Source organism: Hyposmocoma kahamanoa, unplaced genomic scaffold (genome assembly GCF_003589595.1).
Source record: "Hyposmocoma kahamanoa isolate Upper Pololo Valley unplaced genomic scaffold, ASM358959v1 86, whole genome shotgun sequence".
Classification (NCBI taxonomy): Eukaryota; Metazoa; Arthropoda; class Insecta; order Lepidoptera; family Cosmopterigidae; genus Hyposmocoma; species Hyposmocoma kahamanoa.
Genome location: NW_020654289.1, coordinates 17,659,097 through 17,674,660, shown reverse-complemented (window position 1 = coordinate 17,674,660; position 15,564 = coordinate 17,659,097). Strand labels below are relative to the sequence as shown.

General features: G+C 36.4%; 2 protein-coding genes across 5 annotated transcripts in view; one reads left to right on the top strand and one right to left on the bottom strand.

Moving 5' to 3' along the window:
- The window catches only part of LOC113234638 (polyubiquitin-C), a 3,363-nt gene extending 1,766 nt beyond the window's left edge, over nt 1-1,597 (bottom strand). The window contains exons 1-2 of one of the 2 annotated variants that reach the window (XM_026470030.1): nt 1,467-1,597; nt 1-1,243 (exon numbers count right to left, since the gene is read on the bottom strand). The exon at nt 1-1,243 is cut by the window's left edge and continues 1,766 nt beyond it. In XM_026470030.1, coding sequence (XP_026325815.1) covers nt 1-1,235 — 1,235 coding nt within the window. In that variant the 5' untranslated portion in view covers nt 1,236-1,243; nt 1,467-1,597. The remainder of the gene's footprint in view (nt 1,244-1,466) is intronic. The other variant, XM_026470031.1, reaches the window with a different exon arrangement.
- A 1,808-nt stretch (nt 1,598-3,405) lies between these two features.
- LOC113234773 (ras GTPase-activating protein 1) overlaps nt 3,406-15,564 on the top strand; it is a 34,183-nt gene continuing 22,024 nt past the window's right edge. Inside the window, exons 1-5 of one of the 3 annotated variants that reach the window (XM_026470250.1) lie at nt 3,406-3,750; nt 4,470-4,580; nt 6,819-6,891; nt 12,598-12,751; nt 13,722-13,846. In XM_026470250.1, coding sequence (XP_026326035.1) covers nt 3,597-3,750; nt 4,470-4,580; nt 6,819-6,891; nt 12,598-12,751; nt 13,722-13,846 — 617 coding nt within the window. In that variant the 5' untranslated portion in view covers nt 3,406-3,596. Of the gene's footprint in view, nt 3,751-4,466; nt 4,581-6,818; nt 6,892-12,597; nt 12,752-13,721; nt 13,847-15,564 lie in introns of all 3 variants that reach the window. The other 2 variants (XM_026470249.1, XM_026470248.1) reach the window with 2 other exon arrangements.

Below are 15,564 nucleotides of genomic sequence, written 5' to 3'. Positions count from 1 at the left end.
TCTTGGATCTTTGCCTTCACATTTTCTATGGTGTCAGAGGGTTCAACCTCCAGGGTGATTGTTTTACCTGTTAAGGTTTTCACAAAGATCTGCATACCACCACGCAAACGGAGGACGAGATGGAGTGTGGATTCCTTCTGGATGTTGTAATCAGAGAGTGTACGGCCATCCTCCAGTTGTTTACCTGCAAAGATTAATCGCTGCTGGTCTGGGGGAATGCCCTCCTTATCTTGGATCTTTGCCTTCACATTTTCAATTGTGTCAGAGGGTTCAACCTCTAGGGTGATAGTTTTACCTGTTAAGGTTTTCACAAAGATCTGCATACCACCTCGCAAACGAAGTACGAGATGTAGGGTTGATTCTTTCTGTATGTTGTAGTCTGACAGTGTACGTCCATCTTCTAGCTGCTTGCCAGCAAAAATCAATCGCTGTTGGTCTGGAGGAATACCCTCTTTGTCCTGAATTTTTGCTTTCACATTCTCAATTGTGTCAGATGGTTCAACCTCCAGTGTAATGGTCTTTCCTGTAAGGGTTTTGACAAAGATCTGCATACCACCACGAAGGCGAAGAACAAGATGGAGTGTGGATTCCTTCTGGATGTTGTAGTCAGAGAGTGTACGGCCATCCTCCAGTTGTTTGCCAGCAAAGATCAATCGCTGCTGATCTGGGGGTATGCCCTCCTTATCTTGGATCTTTGCCTTCACATTTTCTATAGTGTCAGAGGGTTCAACCTCCAGGGTGATTGTTTTACCTGTTAGGGTTTTCACGAAGATCTGCATACCACCACGCAGACGCAGAACAAGATGTAGGGTGGACTCCTTCTGGATGTTGTAATCGGAAAGTGTGCGACCGTCTTCCAATTGTTTTCCAGCGAATATAAGTCTTTGCTGGTCTGGAGGAATGCCTTCCTTGTCCTGGATTTTCGCCTTCACGTTCTCAATAGTATCAGAGGGTTCGACTTCAAGGGTGATAGTCTTACCAGTGAGAGTCTTGACAAAGATCTGCATGCCTCCACGAAGACGTAAAACTAGGTGAAGCGTGGATTCCTTCTGGATATTGTAATCAGACAAGGTACGGCCGTCTTCGAGCTGTTTTCCGGCGAAGATTAGTCGTTGCTGATCTGGAGGAATACCTTCTTTGTCCTGAATCTTAGCTTTTACGTTCTCGATTGTGTCCGAAGGCTCGACCTCTAAAGTGATTGTCTTACCAGTCAAGGTTTTCACAAATATCTGCATTTTATTATCTGCAACAACGAAAATACTAATTTACAATGCGTTGTGTAAGGATTCAGATATGTGATGAAACTATTTTGCAATACAAGTGAAGACAAAGAACAAAGAAAAATCTCGATCACAAAATGGCGTCATTGATTTTTGTATGACACGACGAATTCGACAAACGAGGTTTTATCCTTCACCAAAATTAATCTAAGGACGTCTGTATGAAATGAAATGTCATTTACATACCTTTTATTACTCGTACAGGAATTAAATTGAAATATCACCAGGTCAAAAATATCACACAAAATAATAATACGAACAATAGCGCTTAGCTTCGTTACCAAACCAAGTAATGCGAGAAAAAAAGGATGTGAGTCATATTTATACAAGCAAAGTTTTTAAGTATTGGTCACACTGCCATGGTCTATGGCCTATCGACCTATACGTCCATGGTCGACGTCAACTACTCGTGAAGAATTAATGCACAGTACCGCCACCTATCTAAATCTTGACTAATACTAAAAATCCACCAGGAACGTATTTGCGAATTATGGCATGTGAAACTCTGTTTTCAAGATGTTGTTCTCATACAGTTTATACCGCATAACATTACCTTTTTTCGATAACCTTTCTGTAGAAATATAAACATTACATTACATTTAAAAAGAAAAAAATGTTTACTCATACATCAAATAAAATTCTATGTTTTAACAAAATTATTTCCAATTACACTACTAAGAACCGTAAAACTATTTACCTTATTAAAAAGTCATAGAATTTTGGTAATGTACGAATTCTTATGAACCCTGTCACCTGTTTCAGCATAGCAGGGTTCATGTAAACTCTTACATTACAAAAATTCCCGCGGGCGGAACGCTTCCGTGGCCGCCTGTGTGTGGCCCGAGCAACTGTATTTTTACGTTTTTGTAATATTTAAGTTTTTTCAAAGTTATTCAGAATTGATTTTCTTTTTACTCAGGCAGCATTTACAATGAAAAATGATTTGTTTTGGAATAAAAAAATCACTGTTCAACAATTCGGTTAATCTTTTCTTGGCAGATATTAGAAAGCCGTTAATTATGTTATTATTCTCTGGTCATTTACGATCAATAATATTTCATAGCTTGCGTAATTCGAATATAATAAATTCGAATTACACTGATCCTAAAGCCAATAACAAAGGAATTAAAATTAAATATCACATTAAACTTAAAACAAATATTAATCAAACTTAATTGATTTGATTGACGTGATTTTTACTTTCGTGTTTGATGTACACTGGGCAACAATCGGCGAGTACATTACGCTGTCGATTTGCAAATACTTTCGCCACAATGGCAAGCATTATAATATCGATAAGATAAGAAGAAAGATTCTACTTTCACCTTGTTTGAGAATTTAATTAGTTTAGTTTATTTCTCTCAACATTGCTCAATTTCATGCAAATACAACTAAATGTAATTTCATACTACTCTGCGAAGTGAGCGTTAGTTTACAAAACAATGAGAAATAATTATATAATAAGAAGTCACAGTACACAATAGTGCACATATACAAATCAAAAGAATTAATTTAACTAATAAATAATTGAATTAAACTAACAATGTCAAGTGTAGTCAAGAGTAAGTGTGTCAACTGCCCCACAGACACAACCATGCATATTGTCTGGTCACGAATATTAACTTTGCCGACAGTTTTTTCAAAATCCTAGAAGTGAAGCAAATGAATATTCTTTCCACTCCTGCTTGCACCAAAGAATGTAGAGGGCGCTGCTATGGTACAATGGGGAAAAGAACCGTACTTCACGAGAATGTCGGCTACTACTTTTATTTTATGGTGGACAGTATTTAATTATTGATACATATTAACTTTTGTTAATATCATTAATACACGTAAATGCAAACAGATACATCGAGAAATCACAATTAAATTGTAAAATACAAAATATCTTTGTCTATGATGATGAGATACCGGGATTACTTTTTTATGTTTTGAAATGGCAAGGCAACGCAATCTGCTTCTGTCAATTTCAAAATCTATTTTCATCTGTGGACGGGCGTATCGATGAAGATAATTTCTATGAAAATTACTCTTAAAGAAGCAAAGTATTCAAGTTTTTGTCTTCTAATACGCAGCTAGTATAGGTGTAGTGTACATCGATTGTATTAATTTCTCTAGGGATCTGGTTTTCCGCCAATATAAAGGTGTGTTTGGGGTAGTTCGATAGCATACACTTTTTGTTTCTATTGTAAACACGTTCTGGAGATTTTGTTGGGATTTTTGCGGTGGTTTGGATTTGAATAATGTGTGAGTCATTGGCGTTGCCCGGACGAATTTAAGTGAGCCGTTTGAGTATTGTGTAAGCTAGTTGAAAATATGGCTGATTTGATACGTGTGATGGGACCTATCGGACCCCCTGTGAAGGATAAGTTGGGATCACCTTCCACGGAATCCGAGGATGGTGGCGGAGACATTGCAGAACTGGCTGTTGACCTGGAGCTGGATGAACCAGATGGACCTAGTACTAATGGTAATAAACCAAAAACTATATTGATTAAGTACATTTTGTCAGTTTATAAATGTTTGACGTAGGTATCACGTTTTTTTAGTAAACTTATCGTGTAAATTTTATCATTTTCATTACACTATAATTTTTTAAAAGGAGCATGGATCAATTATGTTTGTTGTTCATCTGTAAACAGATGAGACACAGACAACAGAAGAAACAGACTGTAAACAGAAACAGACTTAGAAACAGAAACAGATGAACAACATTGTTAGTAATTATCATTACAATAATTATTTAAGGAGTGATAATAATGTGCCAGACAACTACGCCAAATAACTAGTCTCAACTATGGAAATTACAATGCAAAAATGTATGAATTGCAGTGCAAAAAGGTAATGCAAAAAAAAGACTGGTATTCATAGTAGTGGTTGATACTATGAATACCAGAGCAATAGCATTCACTCTTGGACTAGCTAGAAAACCCAGGAATTAATGTAAATTATCACATTATCCTCTTCAAACACATTTTACAAAAACAGTGAGTCTTTAAATATAATATTTTTGAATTAAGCAATATGTGTTGCTGAATTAAAATATTCAACCTTACTCTATAGATCTGGCTGTATGTCTAAGGAATGACATAGAAGTAAGAAAAAATATTTCACAAATTTCATATCATAGGAGGGTTTTCCGTTTTAAAAGTAAATGAAATAACTATAGACATAATTTTGTACCAGGAGAACGTCAAGCAATACTAGCTCCTCCAGAGACAGAATGGTATCATGGAAGGCTGGACAGATATACTTCTGAAGAACGCCTATGGGCCGCTGGCAAACATGGAAGCTATTTAGGTAAGAATGCTTCTAATTGTATGTCTTGTTATTGTTTATGGAGTTGTATTATTAAAGAATTGATAAAATCATGAATGCCATAGACATCAGAAGATAAAACATGTTGGCAATCTGTGCAATACTTGTTTTTTATTAAATACATAATAGAGGTAAGATTGAAGGAAGGCAATGTAAGGGAAAATCTGAGGATTTCCTATGTACATTAGATACAATGGAAGGTGCATGTGGATTTGCACAAAGAAGTTCAGGTAATAGTACACAAACACTTGGAGGCAGCTATGTCAAATATAGCAATGCTTTGAAGTAGAAGTAGAAAAAGAACAAAACAAATGAGTTACAGTTACCATAATATACATATAAGATATAATGTTGCCACGAGCAATTAACACTAACTTAAAAATTAACAGAACATTTTAATTTTCAAACATATATTAATGATATTATAATAATGATTACTATTACAAGTTATTCATCATAGATTATAAAACATGTGATTATTACTTTTTATATCAAAGCCAAGGTCCTGCTTAACAACTGGTTACTCGAACTATCCTACCAAGACACTGAACACCTACTCAAAATAATAGGTTAATGTCTGCACACCCATCATACACAACACATGTACACACACTATTTTTATTGATACTGTTGTTTCAAATGTTTTTGCATCTTTTATTCGGCGTACTTATGTTATATATTTTAATTAATTTTCATTTATAATAGTCATTTATAATAGTACTTTAAATAATCAATTCCAACCATCCGTTGGTTACTTGCCCAATCATATTAAATTGTAACACTTTTTACAACACCTGGCTCCCACAATACGGAGTTTCCCTAGAGTGGTAGCCACCGGCAATTAATGCATCTTGAAATGCTGTCCTTAGCCTAAGTGTGGATGTTGACCTTTATTGTAATCATATAAAGTAAATAAAGATATTTGTATATTATTTTTTTAAGCTGAATAATTTGGCATTAAAAATGTTTACCCTTATATAACAACAACATTGTTCTTTGTATTATGATGACATCAAGAAACGATTGTAGAATCACATTTTGAATAGATAAAAAAATTCACAATGAATCTAACCGAATAAGTGTTTACTACACGACGTACCATGGGCCATATTGTCACTTATCATTAAGTGACATTGTATTGTTGCTTGGAATTCCATATCGTACTAATCGTGTCTCAATGATAAAGCCCAAATGAAATCGTCGCTTCGCTTATGCTGTACTGATGTGAGGTGAGATGTGCGCCGCGTTGTCGCCGGTGTAAAATCGGCGTGGCGACCATTTGTTTGAAATGAATTATTTTCCCATATTTTACAAACATATTTTCAGTGGATTTTTTTACTTACAGTACCTTTATACCTGCTAAAGTACAAGTTAAAGTAGAAAAAACATTGAAATACAAAGCTGATTTCAATGCTTTTACTGTGTTTTTTATAACTAAAAATTATATGCCACGCTTATTTCACGTCAATAACGACGTCGCTGCCGCCGCTGAAGTTTTTATGATTGGCGCATATCTTTATGCTGTACATACATTTTATAAAACCTCACCAGAACAAAATGTTTTCCCACCTCTCATTGTGTAATCACTAACTAACATACTTATTATACAACAAAGTACAAAACACAATAGTCTAGCATGTTCCCACAATGTTTTGTATTTTGTTATTTTGTACAGGGAAGACTTTTTATTTTGTTCACTTTCTCCACAGCTTTTTACATCCTATTCCATCTAATTTTATTCGTTAATTCCTCTTGACAGGCGAATATTAATTTTATTATTTTTTGGTCAAACAAGTTTTCGTTATGAATTAAATAAAACGAACAATAAATAAATAAGATAATCACATAAATAGGATTTTATATCTCATATCAATATTTGAAGTGTTAGATTAGGTCTTTTTTACATAAAGATATTTCTTTTGGTTAATCTAGAGTGTGCTTTAATTACATTTGGGGAAACTCTTTAGTCTCTGATAGAAATTGGGACGCATTTGGCAGTGCGATATTTTGGATCTCAATGTTTAGTATTAAGGTTTACTTTATATTGAGATATACTACTTATAAGAAAATGAGACCAAATAAATATTATTTTCTTTCTTCCTTGTTGGGGAAATCTCCTTCCCAACGCTGAAGAAACGCTCCTGATCCTCCTGATCTTTTAACAAGATTTTCAGTAAGATTAAATAAGAAAGACATTTGAATATGATTTCTTTCTTTCAGTTCGGGAAAGTGATCGCAAACCTGGCTCATACGTACTGAGTTATTTGGGCCGCACCGGAATAAATCATTTCAGGTAATTTAAATTGTATTATAAGCTTCTATTACTTTCTCGCCGTTATGATCGAATGCATTGTGCATAATCAGAAAGTGTTAACTAAAAGCAATTTAATGTAAAGTAACAGAAAAGGAAATAAGTTGAATAAACATATAAACCAAAGATTTAGGATTTAAAAAAAATATCTTATTTTTAATAAGGCCTGCAACGCTTGGGAGTCAATGTCGGCCTTGTGATGTCAATCCCTGTGGATTATGCTATTTTATCGTGTCGCCTCGTAGTGATAGGCAAGACCTCACATATGATTACAGAGTTTTAGCCCTCTTCGCCAACGGGTCAAAGAACACAACATTTAACTCCCCAACCTGCCAAATATCCCCTAATTGAAATTGGCTTCTCATAGCCACGTAATGGTCACATTCTATCAAATATAGCATATCTTCAAGTTTGTTACAAAATTTACATAGCGGAGATTCCGCTCTTTTTATTAGATGATAGAACTTATTGAAGGGAAAGTGGCCAGCACGAAGTTTAAAAGCTATGAATAATGCATTTCTAGAAAGTGTGCTGTCCTCAAACCAGGACTTTTGCGGTGGACGCACTTGAACACTTTTATAACAAATTCCTTCCACTGCAGAAATCTCGCCATAGATCTTACTCCACATATCCATGCTTAGGTTTCTTACAAATGGGATGTTTTCTGCAACAAGAGGTTTACGTGATGGTTCCGTGGACTCGGTGATAGCCTCACTTACTAATTTATCTACTATTTGATGCCTTCTTGTCCGATGTGTGATGGAATCCATTGCAGCCTGATATACATATTCTTGGACAGTAAATTAACTGTTAATCTCAAAGCTTCATAAGCTATGGGCACATCTTAGCCTCCCAAAACACATCGGACTAAAATGTTGTAGTATACTTTTAGAATCTGATAAGAATAACATTAGGAGTACAGAGTCCGCAAAGTATAGAGCTTCTACTATTGCAGTTAACTCTGCTCTCATTATACAAGACTCCTGACATAATCTTAGTTTAAGAGGTACACTTAGTTATGGATTAAAAAAGGCTGCTCCTACGCCATTTGCACCTTTGGAACCGTCAGTAAAAGTTTATAGTAATCTCCGTAGTTATTTGTGATAACTTTAATACTTAGTGTTCAATATTGTCTTGTCTTTTCGGTGTTGTCATATTACGTATCTTATACTTTATACATTTTCATTATAGATTTAGTATGTAATAGCATATTTTATGATACAAACATAATGTTTTTTTTAGTTTATACTTATTGATTAAATAGATTTATTGCTCTGGCTTCTTGGTAGGTCGACATATCGTCTTTCTCTTGACTAACCAACTGACATTAGACAAAATTTTCTGGGACAAAAGTTTTATTGCGTAAGACCGTACGTCTTAGTTACGTACGTGTTAGTGAGAGGAGAGTGGACATATTATTAGTAGATTATATATATCTAAATTACGCAGAATCCGGGACCTTCAGGTTGCAACGGAATCCCGCGTCGATTCATTCGACAAACATGTTCTTCGAGTCGATATTTTACTTCTACCAATTTCTGGTCGTCTTTCTCAGCAGAGCTCCATAGTCTTTCCGCCACTGCGCAAGTGCGAGGCCATACTCTACTAAATAAATTTTGGTCATCCACTTTCTCTCCCCACATGCAAGCTTCACCTCCGAGGACATATTTGGCAGCCCAATTTTTATTTGTGATTTCCATCACCATCTCTTGAGGATCCTGCCTGTAAAAGTCGTCAAACGTGTCCTGTCGGTCTAAATGCCAATTTGACGAGTACAGCACGTGGTATCCCTCTAGTATCGGTTTCACTATAGCTTCACCGTGACCTTTGTTCACTTGCACTAACGTATCGAAGTTTAGAGGTACGTGTTCTTCAAATACGTCTTGCCAAACTATAAAGGAAGTAGAATTTTTCAGCAGGGGAAAAGTATTTTTGAAGAAGTGCGCTAAGAGATCATAAGATCTCATATCCTTGTCTTTCATGTATTTCCTTATCGTCGGATTAGATTCCCAACAAGGAAAATTAGTTTCGTCACCACCGAGATGGAAATATTTGTCTATGAATACTTCCTGTAGTTCAGAAAATAAATAACGTATTAATCTGTAAGTGACGTCTTCGATCGGATTCATAGTTCCTCGGCCTAGTAACTGTTGGTTCTCGTTGTAACATTCTGCCAGGATGCGTGGAAACGCGACACCCCACGAAAGAGTGTGCGATGGAACACTAAATTCAGGTATTATGCGAATGCCCCTATATCGAGCGTAGTTGATTACTTTTAAGATGTCGCTCTTTGTGTACACCATTGACGAGTGAAATGCACCTCGACGACTCAACGCTGGAAAAATTTCACTCTGAAAAGGGAAGCTTTGGTCATCCGTCATGTGCCAATGAAGTACGTTCATTTTATTCATAGCCATCGCTTTTATAGTCACGAGTATAGATGTTAAAGAAAGAAAGTGCCTTGAAGTGTCGATTAAAAGACCTCGGTGTGAGTAACGCGGATGGTCATAGATTACAGTTTTATATATGCATACTTCCGTGAAGTCGGGAGTTACGAAAAATAGTTGCGAAAAAGTTTCTAAGCCTCTTATGATGCCCCAGATTGAAGCGCTACGTAGTGTAGAAGTCGACGATACCTCGAGATTATAGGCTTCTTCCATTCCGAGATGTGGCTCCTCTTCGCACTCATTCATCAGCTCCACGTTTAGTTTTTGTATCGGCTGTTTTTTCTCCTTATCAGCTTCACTCTCCGATTTGTTGCCATACTTCACGACAATTTTTTGAAGAGTATTTAAATTGAATAAACATCGATTGAGTGCGTCTACCAATATTGCACATTTATCTTTCATAATCGCTACTTTGAATTTTTGCGGGTCGAAAATGTACAAATTCCTGAACTTGATTTGCGTTTGAGGTCTGGGCCACACTTCGCCAAGTGTGGGTACGTACAGCGAACCAGTGTATATTGGGTTAATTGCACTTGACACGGTAAAAACTAAAGCGTTAAAAACCACGATGGAGCGTAACATTGCCACGGGAGACGGCTCGACACAGAGTTCATCCAGTAAATGACAGTAGTATAAGAACAGTCTTTATTTAAATCTGAACCATAATTGTGATTCAGATTTAGGTATATGAATAATATTTATTAAACACACAGTATATCATATCATAATAATTAGAAAATCATTATTTATTTAAGTTTCGTCTATAGTTAAAGAAGATAAATAATAATATGAATAATATTTATTTTTATTATACAATTATCATAATCCGTTATTTATTTAAGTTGTGGCATAGTCAAATAAATCATAATATCAATATTCTTTACGTTAACATAAAGGCGACGTGCTGTTCCTCTACAGTTTATTATAGGAATTCACCACCATGTAAATGAAAAATCACAGTATCCAAAAAATTTTGGCCTATAAACTTTCTAATATTCTATATTTCTATACAAATTATATTCAATCACATCACTTTTAGTCCTTGAAAAAAACAAGATTTACATCAATTGAGTATTGTTTACAATTAGAATGTTTCAGTACCAAATAAGGGTTTAAAATGTGAAGATATATCTTCACACCAAAGAAAATCCAAACCCCTTTCGACGATGATATATCGATAATCTGTACTATCCGTCTGTGGTATAGTATAATAAAGCCACATATGATCATACATCTAAAGTGCTTTTATTACATGAAAATCGTGAATAATATGGACTACGTGAAAGAAATTATGTATACGTTATGTAATTTTATAACTCTACCAATATAAACTTAACATATTAATCGACCAATTTCGTTCGTACAATCTTTGACCTCTCCTGAAAAGTTGTCTAATGCACTAAGGGTAGGAATTGCAGCTCACCCAAAACAATGTTTTTTTATAATATCAAGTGACGGGACGAACAAGTCGTGCGCCTGGTGGTAAGCGTCACGCCTGTCATAACAGTTGCTGTGCCACTTAGAGCTTTAAATCGTAAAGATTTTATGGACCACCTTACCCTTCCAAACCGGAACGCAGTAATGTTCACATTACAGCTTGTCGGCAGAATTTTTTTTAACGGGGGGATATGCTATATGCATATCTCACATAACCCTCGAGCCCGATGAGGCTCGAGGGTTGGTACTTGGTGCAACGGGCTGGTATCCGCAACTCGACGACAAAGCGCCTATTTTGCGTGTGGAGGCTCGAGGGTTAGGTCAATAGTGACCGTTATCGTGCAATGATAACGGACTATTTCCTTCCTGAAATTGAAGCCCGTGATCACCAGGACATTACCAACAAGACGGCACCACTTGCCATACATCACGTTAAACCATGGCTTTATTGCGTGAACAATTTGGTGAACAGTTAATTTCAGGCTTCGGACCGGTGAGTTGGCCGCCTAGATCTTGTGACATCACACCCCTAGACTTTTCCTTTGAGGCTATGTAAAGTCCAAAATCTATATATCACAGGTGGTTTTCATCGAATGGGTTGCTGCTGAATACCACTAAATCCAACATCATGGTTTTCTCGGGTCGAGGTCTCACAGTTCCTCCGAGTGTAGCAAGCAATCCGATGCCGATATGCAATGAGAGTAGGTTCCTTGGCTTCACTCTGGACTCGAAACTTAACTGGAAGTGCCATGTTGACAGACTGTGTGATAGTGGTGCAGTCTTTACGTTGCGTAAACTGAAATTGCTTATTTCTGATTCTGCATTAAGACAGGTCTATTTTGCATATTTCCACTCGCTGATGTCGTACTGTTCACTCATATGGGGTAACTCCACGGATGCCAATAGAGTCATGCTAATGCAAAAACGTGCCGTACGCGTATTGGTTGGGGTATAACACAGACATTCCTGCAGAAATCTCTTTGTAGCGCAGCGCATAATGACGCACTACTCACTCTACTTATACGAAGTTATAATGTATGTTAGAAATAATCTGTCTTCATTTGGTACTGTAAATGTTTCTGGTATCCCACTTCACTGTACCGGTCATTTGAGAACAGTCCCTCGACGCATGGCACTTGCAGAGAAAAACCCGCGTGTCGTCGGATAAGCCGGGTACGATTGAGCAACTGGAAGCCAACATTACTCGCGTTATTCCCCAAACCACAGTTACAGCCTATCCGAGAAATAATATTTAAAAAATAAATGTAAAGAATGGTTTTTTTTGTATGATAATAAAGATAATCCAATAAATTTATTTTTATTACATTTTTTTTAGTTTTGAAAATACTACCTCCAAATGAATCACCCTTTAGTATAGAATTTTATACGGGTTGCTGTTAAAACGCAGCATATACATGCTGCACATACACAAACCCATATACGATGATGCAGAGCGAACAGCGTGCGCGACCTTCAAATCCACCTTGTCCTATGTCGTAAATCGTCGTATTCATTATTTAAAAAATGCATTTTTCAACCAATTCGACCGTATACATTAATCCACAATCTACACCGTTCGTTATAAAAGCTTTCCTGTTTTTTCACAGCTGTTATATGCCGGCGCAATCTATTGGTATTACTATGGGTGACATCACACGTATCTTTTTCCCGTTTAATGCCATTGCGGTTTTAAAATAATTGTGAAAGAAATAAGAAGTAATTTTTTTTTATTGTATGACTTTTGCGATGGAGGCTGATCACCATTAACGAGGCGTACAATAATGACCATATCTTTATTGCGTAGAATAACAGCGGTATGCGGCGACTACTACATCGGTGGTCGCCAATTCGATTCCCTGGCAGAGTTAGTGGGGTTCTACAGCCATTGCTCTGATCTGTTGAAACGGGAGAGACTTGTAGAACCGGTACCACCTCCAGAACCTGTTAACGATAAAAAGGTATGTTTATTACAGGCGCATTTCTTTCGCTGCTTTAAGCCGAAGATTGGCCAATAAGGTTGATTTTTGAATAGCAATAGAATATAAATTTAAACTCATGTTCTGATGCGATAGCAGCTTATTTTGACGCTATGCGCTGTATTTTTTTGTATGGTACCAAGTGACGGGATGAACATGTGTTTTGCATGCGTGGTATGCGTGCCTGTCCATAACAGTTGCAGTGCCACTCTGAGCTTTAAATCACAAAGATCACTGCCACTAGGTGCGTCATCTTGAAACATGAGTTGACAAGTCGCATGTGCATAGTAATGTGTCGCAACACGCCATTGTGTATAGGGCATCATCGTTATTCAGTCGGGTGTATACATTAGATAACGGTACAACTTAAATTTGTATTAGAGCGATTGTTGTAATTTTATTTCTGTATTTTTAAAGTGTAGTTTCTCTTAATTTATGTACCCATTGGGAAACAGCGCATAGAAAATAGTTAAGCATATAAACTAATGAATAAATTAACTGTACTTATGATTAATTATCATGTTTCTCGATGCCAAAGAAAGACACGGCAACCACAACTTGCAGCATGAAGTTTGTGTACGGGTGGACCTTTTGCGAACTTCATTCTGGATCGAAATAGCCATTGCGACTGTGAACTGGCAACCAGTACTATCTCAAATTTGACAACTTTACAGGATTAAGAAAAAAGTCATTTATATAGCATTTGGTTTATTAAATAAAAATACGCAGTGCACATACATACATGAGTAATAAAAATATTCAAAAACTACGTATTTTTATTTAATAAACCAGGTGCTATGTAAATAATGCAAAAATTTATTTTCTTCATCCTGTAAAGTTGTCAAATTTGGGATAGTACCGATTGCCAGTTCACAGTCGGTTTGCCGCGGGTGGCTTTTGAATTTAATTAGAATAACATATTTCACGCGTATTTATTTATCATTTTTTACAGAGAGTGGTGGCTATACTTCCATACACGAAAATGCCGGACACAGACGAGCTTACATTCCAAAAGGGAGATATTTTTTTCGTGCACAATGACATGGGCGATGGGTGGTTGTGGGTTACGGCTCATAGGTAAGTCTTAAAAGCTACTCATACTAAATGATATTGCAGCAAACCACGCTTATACAGTGGTTTGTATTTAAGGCGATGTATTTGAACGCGAGTCGAGATTTTAGGATGTGGGGGGCCGCCCCTCGAGTCCAGCAATCCGCGCGCTGAAAATTAACATGAATAAAATAAGAACAGGCGGAGAAAAATTGACACGGATCCGTCGTTGATAAGCGCCCGATGGCGACTGACGGGGCAGCTGACGGCACGACGTGTCGTTAAACCGCTGAGCAATTTTCAAGTTTTGGGAGTAATATGGATTTAATAACTATAGGGCTTCAGTTTAAAACCAAAATTTTGCAGGTTCTCTATAGTACTTAAAGATAAATATCTACATATAAAAATTATGTACAAAGTTAGATAACTTTGCACATAATTTTTATATATTTTGTTCTTAAATAATCCGTCTTATACTTTTATTTTAGCCTGTTTTTGGGATTTTGTATGATCGGGTAAAGTACACCTTATCGTGTAACGAGTCAGTATGTTCTTTAGACAAATCCTTAGGTGTATCGTATATTTTTTTAAAGACCGTTATTTATAGTGCACACCTAAACCATTTTGATCTAGCAAAAAAGTTTTTTCCGGTTCTCTTCCCGTAAGTCGCCTAAAATTTATGGATAAATCGGCACGATAAGTATTTAACGCAGTTTTTAAGGAAAAAAATAGTGACATAGCTTGATTCAAACCTTCATGTCCTGTTTTGTAATGTATATTATTCATTTTCGTCACAATTTTAAATTAGTTTTGCTTGACACGTAATGTGAAAACAGAATGGAAATTCATTGAAAAATAAATGGTTACAGGGATTCAGAAAATAATACTCTAACAGTCTAACCTAAAAACAAGCTTAATTTCAGAGTAAAAAGTCTAATATTTGCATGTCCGAATCAATTATTAAGTGATAATAATAATAACAACGCAACACACTCATAGCCCCGCACTTGGGAAACCCTGTGTCGCTGGTGTCATTTACAAACTCACGAGAGAAATAAATGTAGGCCATACACAGATTTATCCCAGCCTGGGAATCGAACCCAGGACCCCTGCGTGGCAGTCCAGCATGGGAACCGTTCGGCCACGGAGGCAATTAAATATATTTAAGTATATTTAGTATAACGATGTTTTACATTCAATCAGTTTTTATATTTAATTATTTTTTGTGAAATTACTAGAAAACTAAGAAAAATTCCTTCGATCCGGCTGTATTTGTACCGGCGGCGCTTCATTTCTCAATTTCAGAACTTGAAATTCAGAGAATGTTGTTAATTAATAATAGGGGTTAAAGTATGAAATTGCCAATTTGTACTGAAAATCTAAATTGTTTATTTTTTAAATTTTTAACAAATTTATTTAATCAAAATAGTTGCCATTATTATCTATACATTGCTGCCATCTAATGGGAAGGTTATTAATGCCTTTGCGATAGAACTCCAACGATCTAGACTGCACAAACTGTGTGAAAGCATTTTGTACTGCCTCCTGGGAAGAAAACTTCTTGTCACGTAGATAATTGTCCAAATCACGAAAAAAATGGTAGTCCGTTGGAGCAAGGTCTGGTGAATACGGAGGATGACGAATGGTTTCTAACTGCAGTTCCTGAAGGGTCAAAATGGTTTCTCGTGCTGTGTGAGGTCTTGCGTTGTCGTGGAGCAATAATGGTGAAGATCGATTCATGAGTC